At 31.4% G+C, this 18,968-nt stretch overlaps 1 protein-coding gene across 2 annotated transcripts in view; it reads right to left on the bottom strand.

Moving 5' to 3' along the window:
- Positions 1-3,663: 3,663 nt before the first annotated feature.
- LOC107440974 (uncharacterized) overlaps positions 3,664-18,968 on the bottom strand; it is a 41,811-nt gene continuing 26,506 nt past the window's right edge. For both annotated transcript variants that reach the window (XM_087150895.1, XM_087150896.1), the window contains 8 exons: positions 17,311-17,379; positions 14,857-14,946; positions 13,395-13,448; positions 13,192-13,314; positions 11,726-11,839; positions 10,548-10,649; positions 8,089-8,169; positions 3,664-3,899 (listed from right to left, as the gene is read on the bottom strand). In XM_087150895.1, coding sequence (XP_087007021.1) covers positions 3,717-3,899; positions 8,089-8,169; positions 10,548-10,649; positions 11,726-11,839; positions 13,192-13,314; positions 13,395-13,448; positions 14,857-14,946; positions 17,311-17,379 — 816 coding nt within the window. In that variant the 3' untranslated portion in view covers positions 3,664-3,716. The remainder of the gene's footprint in view (positions 3,900-8,088; positions 8,170-10,547; positions 10,650-11,725; positions 11,840-13,191; positions 13,315-13,394; positions 13,449-14,856; positions 14,947-17,310; positions 17,380-18,968) is intronic.

The raw sequence follows: 18,968 nt of genomic DNA, 5'->3' as shown, positions 1-18,968 counted from the left end.
ACTTGTTACCTAAAATTAATTTGATTTTTTTTTATCATTGTTAGTGGGATTTTAACTACTGTAAAGAATTTGTCCTGAACTTGAAGTTATATGCTCATAAATAACCAAATTTATAAATTCTGTGTTTAAAACTGCAAATAAACTTTAAAAATGAATAAATGCATAACATACAAAAGAAAATGATTCTCTTCCTGACCAAACAAACTGTGAAATTTTCTGTTAAAACTAGACTAATCTTTAACAGTTCAATTATAAAGTTCCAATGTAAATTGTCCATATTTTGGAACCATTTTTAGTCAATATCTTTAATGATATTTTGTTCCTTGCAAAATTTATTCGATACACCAAATAAAAAAGTATTTTTCTGAAGAAATTTGTGTATAAAAAAATATGTTGTTGCTTATCCTCACTGTCTGACGGAGTCAGACAAGATCCACGAGTTCGTTGACTGAAAGGAAGTCGAAGACTAAGAGAGGATTGCTAAAGAGATCCTCCTTAGAGAGTCGCATGCAATCAAAGAGGTGCTCAGGAGAAGCCTGATGAATTTGGTGCAGGTGACGAAGGTTTTCCTGCCCTCGTTGAAAGTTAGGCACTTGATGTGACCACTAGCAAGCCTTGATAGAACAGTCCGGGTACGTTTGTCACACGGGAGGTCAAGGGACAAACCCGGTTTTGATCCCTTGAACTAATTGTGGGTTGGGGTGTTTTCCACTCCTCGGGGATTTTTGATTTTTCCAGAGAGTATTAACTCCAAAAAAGTAAGTGTGGAAGAGGGAGTTGTTGTAATCCTGCCTTAGCAAGAACAACGGCCATTTCATTCCCGTGGAGATTCACATGGGAAGGTACCCATTGCAAATGAACATCATGATTAAGTGAAATGAGCTTTAATTTAAGAAGGATAGAGGTGCTGAGCTTGTCGCCATATACCAATAAAAAAAAAATATGGTCTGGAATAATGAAAAATTTAATCAAATCTGGGAATTTCTGAAATTAATGAGGATTTAAACCGTAGAAGAAAAAAATTTTTTATTACTGCACAGATCCTTTTTTTTTTTTTTGGAAAGTGCTTAAAAATATTTTTTGAGTGCTTAATTTTGGTTGAAAAATCAGGCTACGCACCCCGATTTTGAGTGTGATATTGCAATGCAATCTTACTTAGTAACGAAAACAAAATTTATGTGAGTAATAAGAAAAACACATTCTGTCACAGGAGTTCTTTTTATTTGTAAATGTACAAGCTAAGAAAATATATAGAAAAAAATGATTTAAAATATATATAAAAATAAAAGTCTACAACTTTAATATTCATTATAATTTAGCATTTTCTATTTTAGTGCAAGGGGAAGAAAAATCTTAATATTGTTTCAGCATCTGATTTTAAGGATATTCGGCTAATATTTTTCTAAAACAGCGGTGATTTCAGCAGTCACGTCAGTGTCAATCTTTATCTATGAAAAAGTACCTCAACATAGAATCAAGTTTTACATGTCTCATATACTAGGAAATTGGAATTGTATTTTTGTAGCGGTAGACACACTACAGTACTCCACAACCAGAATTATAGGTGGGATAGAATTCAATGAACGCATACCACTAGTTGATTACATTGCTGTTTTGTGAGAAGCCGGGAGAGCTGTATTAAAATCACTTTACTTTTGAGTGCTGATCGAGAGAGCTGTATTAAGTTCGCGGTCGTGGGCACTCTCGTGTTGCCATTAGCAGTCGAGTATATACAGGCTGACGTGTGTGATCGAGACTAAGTAGCAACAGCAAGAGGAGGTGGATAAGTCGCAGTCCCATCCATCAAAGTAGGCGAGATCACATCACGCTGAGTCACCAATGTGGGGAAAGAAGTTATAAACTATGTCAACTTTTGTCTATGAAAAGGTACCCCAACATAGAATCTAGTTTTACATGTCTTATATACTAATAAATAAAATTTTATTTTAGTAGTGGTAGACACATGTTTTCCAAAACATTTTAAGATGGGAAGAAATGGAATTCAATGAGATATATTAAAACGATTGCTCGTTCATTGCATTTGAGTGAATTGATTTTTGACCATTTAATATTTGACTATCTCGTAAATTTAAGAAAATAGAGCATAAAAGGCTGGGCAATAAATTTTCCAGAATTTTGCCTGACATATTTAAATCAGGATGGTAACAAAACTCCGAAATATCGTCTGATTTTATCGAATGTCTCCGATTAATAATTTTATTGAATGTCTCCGATCCGTCATAAATTTTATTGATTTTCGGGTTATGCTTTATTCTTCAGAAGATATAATTTAAAACACTTTTAATTGTTATTAGAGTTATAAATATATATTTTTTTTTTACAAAAACAAGATGAATTTTGTGGAAAAAATGTTGGACTTAATGTAACTCAAATTAAAAATAATTTACTTTCTTTGACTTATTGGGTATTTAAAATAAATTCCCTATCAGCCGTCATTGGTCCAATATTCACGAATCTTGGCTCAATAAAAGTTCAAAGGGCCGTTATTACTCCGATATTGACACTATATGTAATTTTCTGATTCACCGTATATATTACAGCCACTTTACAACCAATATCGGTCCTATATAGAATTGTCAGATTCACCCGTTATTCTCTATTCAGCCAATATACTGGGAGTACAAATTAGTTCGGTCCATTTTCAAAAGATGGCTCTGGCTGTTATGAATGTTTCATCGGGACAGCTGGTTTCAGAGAAGATAAGACACCTGTCAGTAATATTCAGTTTATATCGCTTTGAGTTTCATACAAAAACCCTGTTTTTTTTTTTTTTTTTACTTTGTTGAATATGTCAAATTTTGTGGTAACTAAGCAGCATTTGCGCGAGGTTTTATGTTTCTGCTTTAATTGTAAGAAAAGTGCAGCTGAACGCATCGAATGCTTGTAGAAGTTTATGGTGACAATACTCCAACTGATAAATCATGTAGGGAATGGTGGTAATGGACCAAAAGAGTGTTGTATACTATGAGCTGCTACAATCTGGAGATTCCATTACGGGCGATCGGTATAGGCTACAATTGATACGTTTGAGCCGTGCATTATGAGATAAACGGCCGGAATACGAGCAAAGACATGACAAAGCTATTCTTCTGCATGATAAATCATAAAAAATTATTTGGAAACGCTCAAGTGGTATATTTTGCCGCTCCCGCCGTATCCGCCGGACATTGCTCCTTCTCATTACTGGTTGTTCTGACAGACTCAGCACGATTTAGCAGGTCACCCACCGGTTCACTTTTTTCGCAGAAATCGAAAATTGGCTTCTGACGTGGAACGCCTCAAAAGACGAGACATTTTTTTCGAGATGGAATTCGAAAATTCTCTGAAAGGGGGGAAAAAGTAGTAGCCAGCGATGGACAATACTTTGATAATCTGTTCATTCATTTCGTTCAGAAATAAATGCATTTTTGACCACACAAAAAACGGACCGAACTAATTTGTACTCCTAGTAGGTTCTATATTGGTCATTCTAGGACCAATATTACAAAATATTGACATCCCAATACCGGTCCCCTAATGCATGTTCTCATAGGACTCATATTCAACCCAACTGGGGTTGAGGAAAAATTGTTGCTAGGGCAAAGGATCCTTGCCTTTTCTCTGATTTCCTTCTACTGTGGCCTCATAAATTCACAAACACAGTTTATTTTTTAAAGAAATATTTGCGATGCTATTTAATTAAAGTAAATCACAGACTAGCTTATTAAGCAAAACGAACGAGTAGTTTCTTCCTCCTCTTCAGAGACTGTGTCCTCCTCTTCACTCTCTGAAGCATCATCATCTTCTCTCTCAGAGCAGCGGGATGATGTGATGGATGGATGATCATCGTCATTTCTTATCTCAAAACTCCACGGATCACATTCAGGGTTTAAATATGTCTAAGAGAAACATTTTAAAATAATTGAGTACAAAGAGAAAGTTCGATTTTTAGTTCAAACAGGGTGCGTAGCATTCGTAAAAGGTGCTTATTTTTGATTTACGTTTTTTAAAAGCCTTTAAAGGTGCTTTTTTTTTCAGGGTTTGTAAAAAGTGCTTAATTTTCTGTTGTTGTCGTATGCCTGTTTTTTAGGCAGAGGGGTGTGATTGTTCTTGTTTACCAGTGGCGCCATCTATGGCCAAGAATTCAACTTCTGCCACACCCATACGTCATGCCCGTTTATAGGGCGAACCCATTCATTCATCCACAGATCGTAATTTTGACCTGAATCAGAGAACGATCAATCTCCAATCCAGTACCCCCAGAGGTGTTGATTTGTTACGGGAACGTGGAAGACTTTGCGACTCGACAGAATTAACGTGCATCAGTCACCATTTACTACACTGGGAGTCATCGGCCGGTGGTTCGAACTCTCGGACATGGGCCTACGGACCAGGCTATCACAGCCTACTAATTTTCTATCTTTTAAAAATAGATTTTTTCTTTGCCGTATCGATTGTCGGTCTAAAAACTAAACTCAGCGGCGCGACAGCCCATAGAGGCCCAAGGCCTACTGTGCCCATCTCAATTTCTTTGACCTTGGGCTCTGGGGTGCAGGAGCAGATGTTCCGGTCAGGTGGTCAGCCGAACGCGGAACCCCCAGTGTTTAGTCCCCAAGCATGCTTGGTACTTATTTATCGACCCACTGAAAGGCTGAGTCAACCTTGCCCGGACCGAGGATCGAACCAGGGACCTGTGGCACGACAGCGCGAAGCGCTACCGCTCAGCCACCGGGCGTCAATTATCGGTCTAAATTACAAAAAAATGCATGATTTTCGCGATTTTCGCAATTTTCTCTACAATATTTATCAGAAACTACTTATTTGATTATGTAAATTGTCTGAAAATTGTTTTCGAATTTTATCGACTTAAATGTTGCAACCAACTAAGGGAGGTGAGAAACATTATCAGGAATAAAATGTTATACCCATGCTTAGGGCTGTTGCGGCACGAATTTCTGCGAAATTGTCCTCTTTTTTTTTTCTTCTAAAATCAGCGAATTTCTCAATATGTTTTGATTTTCGAAAAAATTGCTTAAAATTTGAATTTTTTAAAATTTTTTTATTTTTTTACTTTTCTGAAGCCTTAAATTGAACATGTAAAATTGATTAGATATTTAAGGGAGTGAATCAATAGCAAAATGACAAGAAAATAGTTCAGAGATAAGAGATAATCACAATCTTGCCAAGTAAGGTGGTCTTTCTACACTTAGGGAGGGTAATAGACTGATACGATTACCTTCCTGAAGTTAGTAACAGTACAAACGATTTCGGCAAAAGAAGGAAAATGTTATAAATCAAATCTCTGACAGAAAAATTGTTACACAGGCTATTGCACTTGGCAATGAAATTTCAACTGACTTTCTACATATCCAAACAATTTTTCCTGGTCGGCTTCTTGTGATTTCTTATATAGGGATCAGTTTTTTATGAAAAGGTTTTTGTAACTAGTAGTTTGAATGTAGAATGTTTGAGTTTTCACAGCAATTACTTCTTACAAAGCAACGGTCAAGAAATTCGCCTTGATGAAGGAAAATTGATCGAGTTTTGGAAATCAAAGACCGAATGCTCGGCAAAATTGGCAATTCGATGTTTATCGGTGCCTACAAACATCGTGGACGCAGACAGATCGTTTTCTAAATATAAAAATTTATTAAGTGATGAAAGACGAAGCATAAATGAGAATAATCTGACAATGTACTATACTTTGTACCAAAATTCTATTCATTTAAATAAAAATATTAATATTGAATATTGTTTGAATTAAAAGAAATACTTTTGTTGTGTATTTTTTATTATTTGCACAATTTCTGTCTTTTGCATAATTTATATAGTAAATTTTTTTATGTTTATAATCTGCGTAATTTTCAAAATTTTCTGCGAATTTCGGGTCTTTTTCCTCGCGATAAACTTACAGCCATACCCATGCTCGGAAGTGGCGTTATACGCCACTAGGGGTGTATCCCTATTATGAACTGTTTCTTTGAGTGCTTCTGAAAAGGTCATAATAGGGAAGTGCCCCTAGCCATGTATGATGACATTTTTGGGCACGAGTTCCTATGCAACTTTTATCCTGATGATTTGCTCTAACTTCTTTAGAAGTTTAAAAACGTATATAACGCAGAGTTAAGTAAACTTGTACATGTCTACTAAAAATGTTACTTAAAAAAAATCTGTAGCTTTAGGAGCAAAACTAGTTTCAGATTTGAAATCCCCACACTGCGATTAGGCAAGATCAAGCATTTATATAAATAGAACAAAGAATTTGTTCTCCGACGATATTAACTTAGTCCTTAATAGATTAAGTCACCCATTACATAAATGCTTTATGAAGAATAAAATTATTCAAGCAAATTCAAAGTTTTAAGACATAAAAATTTAGATATTCTTTATGAGGTGAGACCTCACTTTGCGGACATTCCAACAAAACTGACACCTCTCATTATTTTTTTTTCAATTCTCTGTGAATCTTCTATAAATTAACCATTCAGTACCCCCTCTTTTCAAAGCGGACACTCCCATAACTAGACATGGACAGTCATTCGTACCCCGAAATGTTAATTTTCTATCGCTTCAAACTAGACACCACTTTTTCTAAATTTTAAAAAACAAATTTTGATTTAAAGACATTTTCAATTCATCTTTCTTGCCTTATCCGAAATTTAAAATATTGTTATGCTTTTTCACTATTGAAGAATCAATCATTGTCCCTGTCACCTTTTATCTCAGCAACAAAAAAAAAAAGACTAAGTTTGCTGCTCATGTGATTATCTGAACAGCGACACATTTTTCGACCTGGGCAATACAGAGTGCGGAGCCAAATCTTTCAACAAACTTTTTTAAACACTCAAATATTTTTAAGCTACATACTTTAACAAAATGCAAAATAATTTTACATGATCATGATGATAAAATAGCTAGTTTCTGACAAAGAACTATTTTCTTGAATATATTAGCCACCATATGATTTTGAATCTACCGTTCTGGATTAGATTAGCCACCGCTGATCGAGAGACTTTTCGGTTCGATTTCAGAGGTTGGAAAATGAAGTCTGAAATTGAGAATATCTTGCAAAAAGCAGCAGAGTTGCACATGAGAATGCTAGAATCTCATCGAACTCAGCTCAGTAGACACACATGTGGATCTTTATTTGAATAAGTATATAAAAATCATTAAGGAAGTAAAACAAACGACTTTCTAAAATTTTAAAGAGTGGACATGCATTCTCTAAAAATCAATATACATATATATAGATTTAAGGTTAGCAGTTGGGTGGTACAAAATTAGGATAAAGGTCAGAAAAACTCATTAATGTGTTGCATTTTACAATAAATTTTATTAAATATGCTAAACATTGTATAGGTCTTATATCACAATTTAGCATGGAAAAAGCAAACCAATAGTTCATTCTAGTGATATAGGGAAAGAAATCAAAGACTAAGGGAAAGGGAGAAAATAAATGTAACTCATTTAAAGAGTTTTCTATCCTAGTGAATCAAAGATTTGGAATGGTATGCCATTTAGGAATTCTCATCAAAAGAAATAATGCACACGAATTTTCCCTGCCAACTTTTCTTACATATGAAGAAAATGAACTCTTTTGCTGATCTTTAACAGCAGTAAAATTTTCCAGCAATAAATAAGAACTCAAAAAATATTTTTAATCACTTTCCAAAACAAAAAATCATACTTAGGATCTGTGCAGCAATAAAAATAATTTTTTTTCTATCGTTTAAAGTTCTTAACTTATAAACATAAAATTCAAAAAAAATTTCAAAAACTTTACATAATCAAGATAAACTAACTAGTTTCTGAAAAATATTAATGAGAAAATCATGAATTTTTTTGTAATTTAGAATCACAATCAACACAGCAAAGAAAAAAAAATCTCTCTTTAAAAGATAGAAAATTAAGCACTTTTTACAAATCCCGAATAAAATAAAGCACCTTTAAGGGCTTTTAAAAAATGTAAATGAAAAAAATAAGCTCTTTTTTAAAAACGCTACGCACCTTGTTTAATAACTTACCGTGGTTGCATAACATCTAATTTTTAAACAAATAAAAAGTTTCAATCAAAAACTGTAACTTTACCTTTAATTTTAATCTGTCTAATAATTCTAGCATAGGTTGAGTATCTTGCTTTTCTCTGAAGTCGAGAGGTTCCTTATAAGCCTGAAACAAGAGCACTATGTATAAATATGAGCAATTTCTTACTATAAAGAAAATAAATCATCAGAAGAGTTAAAAATTTATTGCAAAGGTCATATTATCATATAAAAATATGTCTTTGCGGGCTAATTTAGTGATCTCTAATGTTATAAAATTAATTTTTAATAAAGAAAATGTTAATGCACTGAATTTTTTTCAAAAATTTTATAACCATTGTTGTACAGCGAACCCATTTTTTTGGTTTACAACTACTGATGTTCAACACCATAGCCTTGTAATTTTGAACCCAATCCAGAAGACAAGGGAACTCTTGGATCAAGTATTGGGACAAATTTGCCTTCATGAATGACTTTTGATAGAACTAACCCGCATTTGCGTTACACAAAAAGGAAGACCATGAGAACCTCTCACAGTTAGCCTGATGGCAAGGGGAGTCTAACACATAATCCGTCTACCACTAATGATATTTCACGCCAGCACTATGGTTGGTGCAAGCCATCGCTGGGATTGGAACCCGGTTCACCTCATTCTAAGGTGAACGCTCATGCACCGAGTTTTGTCCAATTTGAACTCTTGAAGAGAGCACAGTGGTTAAGAACTGAGCTGTCTCTGTGAAGAACCAAGGTTTGATACTGGATGATGGCTCATAGCCAACCCAGTTTCAGAGAGATGGATATCACTTTTCTGGGAGTAAAGGTGGCAGGTGTGCAATAACATCATTGATCTCAAAATAATGAAGCCTTAACCTCTATTATCCCCTTGATTGTTGTGGAAATGCTTTAATTTTTAATGTTTTGTCTTGCTTGAACGAAGAAAAATTTTCAGAAACTTGAGGTTATTGATTAGATCTGGTGTAAAAATAAATATTTTTCTCTTATATTTGTGTGCTCAAGTAAGCTAGAGAATCAAATACAAACTTGTTACTTTCTAAATAAGGTTGTTTCCTTGTAAATTAAAAACAAAAACCCTGTTGCATAACTGTAAATTTTACTGGATTTTGCTTCTTTCATCTGGTTTCCTAGTTTAACCAAAACTTCTAAAAAAATACCCATCAAAATTAATTCAATTTTTGCTTGTAAATAAGCAATGTTTTTTTTTCTTAGCAAGTAATTATGAGACTTTTAAATAGTCAACCTAACTCAAATTGAAAACAAATTTTAAAATTAAATGTCATGTACATAAAAGTGAGAAATTTCACTTTAAAAAAGTAATAAATTAATGGAATGGATATACAAAAAAAAAAAAAAGAGTTACAGGTTTTGTTAAAATAACGTAAAATTTACGTTAAGAATCGGTTATGAAATTTCCCATAATAAAAATAAGCGATAAAAAACGTTAATATTCATGGTAAAAAAACGAAATTTCGTATAACTGAAAATAAACGTTAATAATTTGGTTAATAGAAAGTATAAAATGCTTTAAAAAAGAAACCTACTTGGTTAAAATTACGTTAAAACTTAGTTATGAAATTCACCACAGTCAAGTCAAAATAAGGGTAAAAATGGTCATTTTTATTTAAAAATAATCAAAATGTTAATGTTTATTTAACGGATTTGAGACTAGTACTTAAAACAAAAATAAAGCGTTTGGTCAAAACGTTTATATGCTCTTAACCTTGTGGTATTTTAATGATATTTTTACGTAATTAATACTTATCTCTGCTACATGGATCCAGTTTTTTCCTTTTTTTTAAGAATTCTTTTTTTTTTTTTTAATTAGTTCAAAATTTTTCTTATCATGAGAATATCTTGAATCCATTATTCAAAAATATGGTACAGCTATTTATTGCAAATTTAATAATTTTTATTCTTTTAAATTATGAATATGAAAAAAAGTCAGTATATTTTAATACAATTTTTAGTTATTTGCATAGTTTATTTTCCTTCATTATTTTTTATTTCATTATCATCAGTTTTGATTCATTAATTTTAAAATATTTTTTTGTGTTCTTCAATAATTGGCATAAAATTTTTATTGTTGCATAAAATCTGCTGGTATTTTTTTCCTCATCATGCAAATAAAAGAATTTATTTTTACACTCATTTTTCCTTAAATATGGCCTTTTTTATAAACATGATGAAATATTTTTGACATTTAATCAAATAAGCAATATCAAGAAATTTTATTTTATCTTTTCTGTTATCAAATAAATGGTTTTCTTCTTTAAGAAGGTTAATAAACTTTTAAAATGAATCTCAATGAAAAGCTGGGATATTTTAAAAGTCATTAATTACAAAAATATAATTTTCAACAAAATATTATAAATAATTAATTCTCATACTGATTTATAAGCAACATTACCTAAAAAAGAAAACCCCTTGTGAGACAAGTTTCAAAAATAAATATTGAAAAGATTAGTAAAGATAGAGACGTAAGCTCACTTTATCCAGAACATGCTCAGAGCATCCATAAGTCATGAGTAAGGCTCTGATATCTCTCAACTCTGAATTAGCATAAGCATAGTGCAAGGCAGTGCGACGATTCTGAAATGAACACAAGTCGGTATATCTTTAGTATGATTATAATACAGAACAATGTCCATATTTTGATTAAAATTAATACATACAGGGTATCTATTACCAGGGTATGCGCACCTGGAAAGTCATGGAAAATCATGAATTTCGATATTGAATATTGAACAAAATTTGTCAAGAAATGTCATGATTTTAACTATTTTTTTAAAAAAACATCAAGGAAAGTCATGGATTTAGGTCAACGAAAAATCTAATTTTTAAACCCAATTTCATGGTGTTTCGAATATCTGAATTTGTAACAAAATCCCCACTCACAGTCATATTTCATTGAAAAATAAATTTTTTTTATCATGTTCTTTAAAAATATTGGTGTTTTTTCAAAAGATGAAAGAAAAAACATCATTTCTAAAGCGAATTTCAATCTTCTGTGATTTCAGAATTTTTTTATGTATTTTTTATTTTTATTTTATCCATTTAAAATTCTAGCTGAAGCAAGCCAGTCATTGGCGAGTTTTTTTTATTCTAAAATGAGAACAGAAAAATCAGGAGTGTTTCTTTCCTTTCTGATGAACAAGTAAAGTATCTTTAGAATATAATTCTGCAGAAAAAAAGATGGAAAAAAAATTGCTTTTGTATTTTTTTAAGTTATTTTATTGTTTAACTCTTTTTTTACTCTGTTTTTTAAATTTAAAATCTATAAATATAAAGATTCAGAGTATAATAGTTTTTGGTTATACCTATTATTTCAATGAATGTAGGTTATAATTCAAGTATAATGATTTTTTAAATTTATTGTTTTGTTTTTGTCAGAGAAAATAATAACTTCGTCAAGCCATGAAAAATTCTTGGAATTAGTCATGGATTTCAAAATCTAAAATGTACCAGATACCCTGTACATAACAATGTCCATATTTGGATGAAAATTAATACAAAACAATGGCCATATTTTGATTAAAGTTAATACAGAAGAATGTCTCTATTTTGATTAAAATTAATACAGCCATTAATACAGTCACAACAGTTCAGCATATCATGACCTAGAAAAAAATGTTATTTATATAAATACTAACTGTAAAATGGCTCACCTGATCGAATAAATTATCAATAGACTCAGCGTATGGTTTTTCTAGTAAAATATCTGTTACTATTTCAAATCTGTTATGCAGAACAGCTTTGTGAAGAAGGGGCATTCCATCTCCCTGAAAAATAAACAAACAAAAAATTGCAACTTTATATAGATGTTTTAATGAAATAAAAATAATTCAATACAATGAGGAGTTCAGCATCAAAGTTTCTTGATATATGGAAAAACTGCAATACCTGCAAAATTATAAACTCTTTTCAATAACATAGGAGTCATTCAAATATTATGTAACCGTTTTCGGCAATTCAGGACACCCCTCCCTCTTGTAAGTGAAAATAAGATGATCACAAACATTTTCCTCCTGGAATTTCTTTTAACTTTGATTTTTTACTGAAGCAATCTAATTTTAGGATTAAGTTCAAATAGACTAGGTAACTTTGCATAAAAATAGAGTTTACAATTTAGCAATCCATTTTTTTAAAAATTTTGAGCATTATAATCTTTGGTAAATTTGTTTTCCTATTATCATAGCTGCCAACATGGATAAATAAAATACATTTCACGAAATAATATAAATTTCATGATAATTGTTGCATAAGTACTAAATATTTTACACATAGCAGGAGTCTGTTCAGAAGAAATTTGAGTCTGTTAACGGAACCTTCACAAAATATCTTTTCATAAAAACGGACCCTTCATAAAATAATTTATCTCTTAATCGGAACCTTCACAAATTTGTTCATCTTCATTATTGTTTTGTCAATCGAATAAACCCTTCCCAAGGAGGGGGGGGGGAAGACGTTTCAAAACAAACTAAGTTTTCCAAGTTTCCCTGAGTTTAAATTCCAAATGTAGCATTCTAAGAAAATATTTCTACTTTTACAAACATCCTGTGCACATTCTTATTGATATAAAATGATAATTTTTTTCATGTTTTTTTTTCTCAAACTCTTTTTTTTTTTAAATTGAACTTTTATTTCAAATTCAAAATTTTTCCATATGTAGTTTTTTTTTGTTCCATTTTTTTCCTGCCTTTTAAGACAATTTTGAAAATAAAGGGATTCCAATGTTTTATGTAAGCACTATTCATACCCATCTTTCTTCTTGTTAACAAAGATAAGCAAATCACAACCACCTAATATCAATATTAATCAATAAATATCAACCAATAAATTAAAAAATAATTAGCCAATATATATAACAATTAATTAATAAATTTAATTATTAGTTAATTAATAAAAAAAAATTAACCAATAAATATCACGTAAGCACCTTACAGGAGGGTATTCTGTAAGGAGCTTACGTGATATTTGAACATACTCCTTTTTGCGATAAATACTTTTCCTCAACTCTGTCTTTAGTATATGCTAACAATCTTCATTATTTAGCTTATACAAAAGATAGGACTTGCAAAGAGATTTGAATTATAAACTTGATATTCTAATTTTCAAATATGAGTTTGCTTACCACTACTTTAGCTTGCCAAAGAAACAGTTCAGGTGCATCCAAAGCAGATAAAGTGTTTTTGAGTTGCAAGTATTTCTCTACATCACCAGCTTCAACTGCTATGGAGAGTGCCTTAATCCCACTCTGTTGTGAGAGGAAGAAAAAAATAATTATAAAGCCAGAATAAATGGCTAAAATCTTTACGCACGGAAAGTATAGCTCACCTGAAGATTTTTAACGTAGCCAAAGTAGTCTTCGGTACTTTTTTCCAAACGATCCTAAGCAAAAGTAACAAATGAATTTTAAGTTCACTAAATGCATAGTTATATTCGAGTATTCGTAAAAGCAAAAGTAAAAGATACAAGCAATTCACTAAAGTTCACTAAATGCATAGTTACATTCGAGTATTCGTAAGTTTGTGTCTAAATCAAGTATTGGGAGAAATTTTGCCTCTGGGGAGGACTTTTTGGTGGAACTAACCTGCATTTGTGTTGCATGGAGAAGAAAACCACAAAAACCTTCTCCGGTTTGCCTGATGACAAGGGGACTCTAACCCGTGATCCGTCTACCACTGAGAATATTTTACGTCAGCACTGTGGTCGGTGCAAGGATGGTCTAGGAAACATCCCTGAGGATGATCCAAAGACATGACATCACAATTTTGATCCTCTGCAGAGGGGATGGCTCCCCTGCTTCGGTAGGCTGACGTCTTGCGGCACTTTAACGAGGACTGATACAGCGCAGCCTGAGTTACTACGAAGGCTGATCAAAGTGGTCGCCTACCCACTTACTGACCACAGTCAGTGATGCTTGATTTCAGTGTTCTACTGGCAACTGTGTTTTTAGGATCAGTCCACTGGGGGACAGATGAGAGGAAATAGGTAATATGGGCAATTTGGTAAGAAGTTAGATTTGCTAATGGGATAAGATAATGAGTCAAATTGAAGATCTTATGGCCCCAGACTAAAAGAAAAAGAAAAGTAACAATTTTTAATATGTGTAGTTACTAGTGAGCTGGTAAAAAGACTCGAAAAGACTGGGTAGAGACTTGGAATTCGCATCAACCAGCCATCTCTGGGATTCAAACTAGGTTCACCACCTTGGAAGGCGAACGCTCTATCCCCTGAGCCACCATGGCTCGGGAGAGTTATTCAGAAAATCTTTCTTCCAACACTGATTCATAAATAATTTGTTTTTCTAAAGACAAGGGGAAGATAAAGAAAAGAGATTTTTTTTGAGCTAACTCCTTTTCCTTTGGAACTCCTTTCCAACTTCACTTTTTGAATAGAACATACCAATCTTAACATTGAGAAGTCTCAATTTTCTTACTTTACTTTTTCTTACTTCTTTTATATTGAGAGGAATTTTTTAAAAATACGAACAATTCTCTTAAAATTGCACATTTATGTAAATGGTATGTTCTGAATATACAAGAAATTGGGAATAACAGGACAAAATGTAAAAAACCAGGACAATTAAGGAAAGAATATTTTCAATCATAGAAATTAAGATTATCAAGACAACTATGAAACTTATTAACATTAATTTATTTATCATTGCATTTTTTGGTCCAATAAACTAAGTCATAAATTTTACAAACTAGTATTGAACTTTAAAGTTAAATCTCACTAAATTTGGTGCAATTTAATGGGCCACTTGTCGCATAAATAACTATAAGTTACTTACTTTAACAGTTTCTAAGTCCCAACCATACAAGGCCAGTTTTTTTCTTCTTTCATGGTATCTTTCGGGCTCTACAATCCAACACATAACAACCTGCATTGCACAAGTTAATTGAAAATTAATTTTTTTCGCATTAAAAAATAAATGTACTATTTAGTTGCAAATAAGCGATACAATAATATTGTAAAAAAATATATACATATTTTTAATACTATTATTTTTTAACCCTCCACATACAGCACAGTTTTTATACTTTGTGGTCCTGAAATATGTGGCGATTTTTTTACATTTTATTTACCTACATATGTTACAATTCACATCTCCATCAATTGTTTTAAAATAATACAAGAATTTTAATACCTTTTACGTTTTAAAAATATATATAATATGGCGCCCGTTATTTCAACATGAGTGAAAAAATATAAGTGAAAAAATTCCTGTGATATTTTTTTCTTTAGATGAATATAATTTTTTAAGACATTTTCAACACATCTTCTTTGCGTTAAATGTTTTTTAAAAAAATAATATGAGCATTGAGCTTTTCAATTTACAATAAAATAACTAATGCAAAAAAATATTTCCCCGATAATCATTCTCGGTGTTTTTAAGTTCATTTACATCTTCACTACCACAAAATTTTAATTCAGTTTATTGTAATATTAATATCAGCTTATTATTTTTTAATGCTATTTAAAAAATTTCAGAGTATTTTGAAAAAATTTTATTCTTTACATTAAATACTTTTCGAAATACAGTCGAACTTCTATTTTGCGAATTTCTCTATTTTAAAATTTTTTTTCTTCGAGGAACCAAGAATTTTTTGGAAATTTCGACGTAAAATTACTTCCAAATAATGAAGTGAATTTTCTATTTTACGAACTTTTCTCTGAGATCAACTTTTCCTATTTTCCGAAATATTTCCAAACATTTAAAACTTGTTAACGCATTTTATGGGGAAAATTGATTTTCGAAGCCACTTACTTTTAGAGAAAGCAGTAAAATCCCTTCCCCTTTTTGTTTGCATTTCAAATGAAAAAACTCAGATAAAATTAATGGATTTATTCAGTAGAAATTAAACTTAAGAACGCATGTGGTAATGTATGTTTAAAATTACTTTTATAATAAATGCAGCTGTAATTTTATACATATATTTAGCTTTTTTTAGTTGAAAATGTATCTAGCATGGTAATGTAACACTTGATAATGTTTTGCTCTATTCTTGCTTTCCAAGCAGATTTTTTTCATGGTTAAGATTTATAAAATAAATATTAGATACTAGTTTACAAGATAAAGGTCCATCAATTGCTATTTTAATTATGTCTGGTGTTTATGAATTTAAAACCTATTTTGTTTTGTTTAAGTATTTCAAATGGTGATTTTCTATTTAACCAATTTTCCATATAACGAACTTATTATCGGGAATTAGAGACTTCGTTAAATAGAGGTCCATCTGTAATTGCCTAAATATGTTTATTGCTAATGAATTTATTTTATAAAGTCAAGATTTTGTCCAAAAGAAATTGACCACTCAGGACTCCATAAAAATTGGGAACTGCTGATACATATATAATTTGTGTACTATATTTCATCAATATTAGTTAAACAGAAAAAATTCTATGCTGGTTCTAACAGGGGTCTGTCCAGACATTTTGTGAAAGGTCCGTTTTTCATGAAATTGTGAAAAAATAACTCACATTCTTTCAACCAGGGTCCGCTTTTATAAATTTGTGCAAATAGGGTCCGTTTTTGCAACAAAAAAAAAAAAAAATTTTCAAGGAGTTTTTAAATTGTAAAGACATACAAGATTATGCTCAACACTGTAAAATTATAATTAAAAAAATTAAATTTCAAAAAATAACCAACAATTGCTGCTTCTAAATTAGAGATGCAACATACAAATATTTGGTATTTAGCCTATACTGCTGAACGCAGAATATTCATTTCGGACGAATAATGGAAGAATCGTCTGCCGAAGACAACTTAATTCGTTTACATCCATCTTTCTTGTTTTCTGCCCTGGAAAGGGTTTATTCGATTAATAAAATAATAATGAAGATAAACAAATTTGTGAAGGGTCCGATTAAAAGAAAAATCATTTTGTGAAGGGTCCGTTTTTATGAAAAGATATTTTGTGAAGGGTCCGTTAACGGACCCAAATTTCTTCTGAACAGACCCCTGTCTAAGCAAGATAACTTAAATCATAACCACAATGTACTTAAAAAAAAACTTTCTACAAAATTAAATAATCATATTTAAGTTAGGTATGATTGATTCATTTCAGATTTAGGTACTGTTTTTTTTTTTATTATAATGAAGTGTATATTACATATTTGTTTGAATAATATAAATGTAAACAACATAATTAGATGCAGAACGTTAATATTTACAACTAACTGTGACTACAGTGACAGTTAAGCAAAAGAAAATTTCTAATAAATTATGAATTTAATACTTAACCTCATCAATGGCATCAAGGATTCTTGTATCACCAAAGAGTAAAGCCAAGTCACGAATAGTTTGATTCATCTAAAAGTTAAAAAATTCAATTAGACTACTTACACAAAAAGAATATACAGTCAAACCCCGCTACAGTGAAACTTCAAGGGACCGAAGTGTCGGTTCACTATAACCGGGAGTTCACTATATCCGTTACGCAGGCAATTAAAATTTAACTAATGGTTCCTTAACTCCTCCCTTTTATTACACATTATTCAAATAAATGACTGAAAAATAATATGTCGATGCAAAAAATGTGTTATTTTTCATTACTCTTCATCTTGCGTACAAAATAAAATTTGTAATCTTTAGCTGATGAGCAATCCTCACCATCAGATATGGAAACACTTCCCGACTCTCAGATAATTTTTCCTGAATTTCTGTTATTCCGCTTTTTAAACCTATCTAACCTGCCATTCGAGCACATAAAAGTAGTCTCATAAAATCGCTTAGCAAATTCATCGACATTTGTCCAAATACTGGAAAATTGCGGCTTCTTCGATTGATGAACCACTTCAGCAATGTTTCTTCATTATCCTTGTGGTCTGCATTTCTCAACTTTTTCCCACCATCTAAACTTTTTTCATGAGCAGAAATTATTAATGGCCTATTTTTCCATATGTTACAAACTGCATATTTGGATAGTTTATATTCCCTGCAAATAGCAGCTTGATTGCATCCATTTTCAATTTTTCTGATTATGCCCATTTTATCATCAATGGAGAACGTTTTACGTTTACTGCTAGCCCTAGTTAAATTTGAGACACTTGTTTGCAGGATTTATTTTAACTGAACTGAGAGCAAAAAGGAGTTGAAATGAGGGCCTTATCAACACATATTAGTGTCCAACTCTTTGATCAATAATAAATAATTACTCATTCCCTCTGAAAAATAATGCACATTGATTACGCTGACACCTTACAGGTGCATTGTCTGCCTGGGTTGGAAACATCTGCTTTGTTTGTTTAGGAATGGGAAAGTGAGATAAAAGAAACAAACAAGAAAAAATGCTTATCGCTACATTCCCCTCTATAGATGGTTTTGAAAATCGGTGTATGTATTTAATTTGAAGTAGAAATATCAAAATTATTAAAAAAATTTTTTTTTAAAAATCAGTCGAAGACAGAAAAAAGTTCACTATATCCAACTTCCTCACTTTTTTGGTTCACTATATCCACAAAAAATAACATTATCCGTGTATAGCAAGGCATGGCACCGTACATTTCGTTCACAATATCCGGGAGTTCACTATAAACCATGTTCACTATAGCGGGGTTTGACTGTATCAATAATAACCTTCAAAATTAATATAAAACAAAGCATTTAAAAAATTATATAAATTTTCTAATGTCAAATATTTATTAATATTTTTTCACTACAGAGAAATGAATTCAGGGGTCTGTCCAGGGCAGATTTACTACCATTTAGCGGCACCTGCACAAAAAAATTAAAAATATATATATATATATATATATATATATATATATATATATATATATATATGGGTCATTCTCACAAAAACAGTCATTTTCATGTCCCCAGTATATTTTATGCTTGTTTTACAGCTTACGAAAAAAAAAAATTCAGTGAAAGTGTCTTTCAGAATGCAAGCTGACAAA

This window comes from Parasteatoda tepidariorum, chromosome 9 (genome assembly GCF_982258835.1).
Source record: "Parasteatoda tepidariorum strain Cologne lab strain chromosome 9, Ptep-v5.0, whole genome shotgun sequence".
NCBI lineage: Eukaryota > Metazoa > Arthropoda > Arachnida > Araneae > Theridiidae > Parasteatoda > Parasteatoda tepidariorum.
The sequence above is the reverse complement of the archived record's forward strand: the minus strand, read 5'-3'. Positions and strand labels throughout refer to the sequence as shown.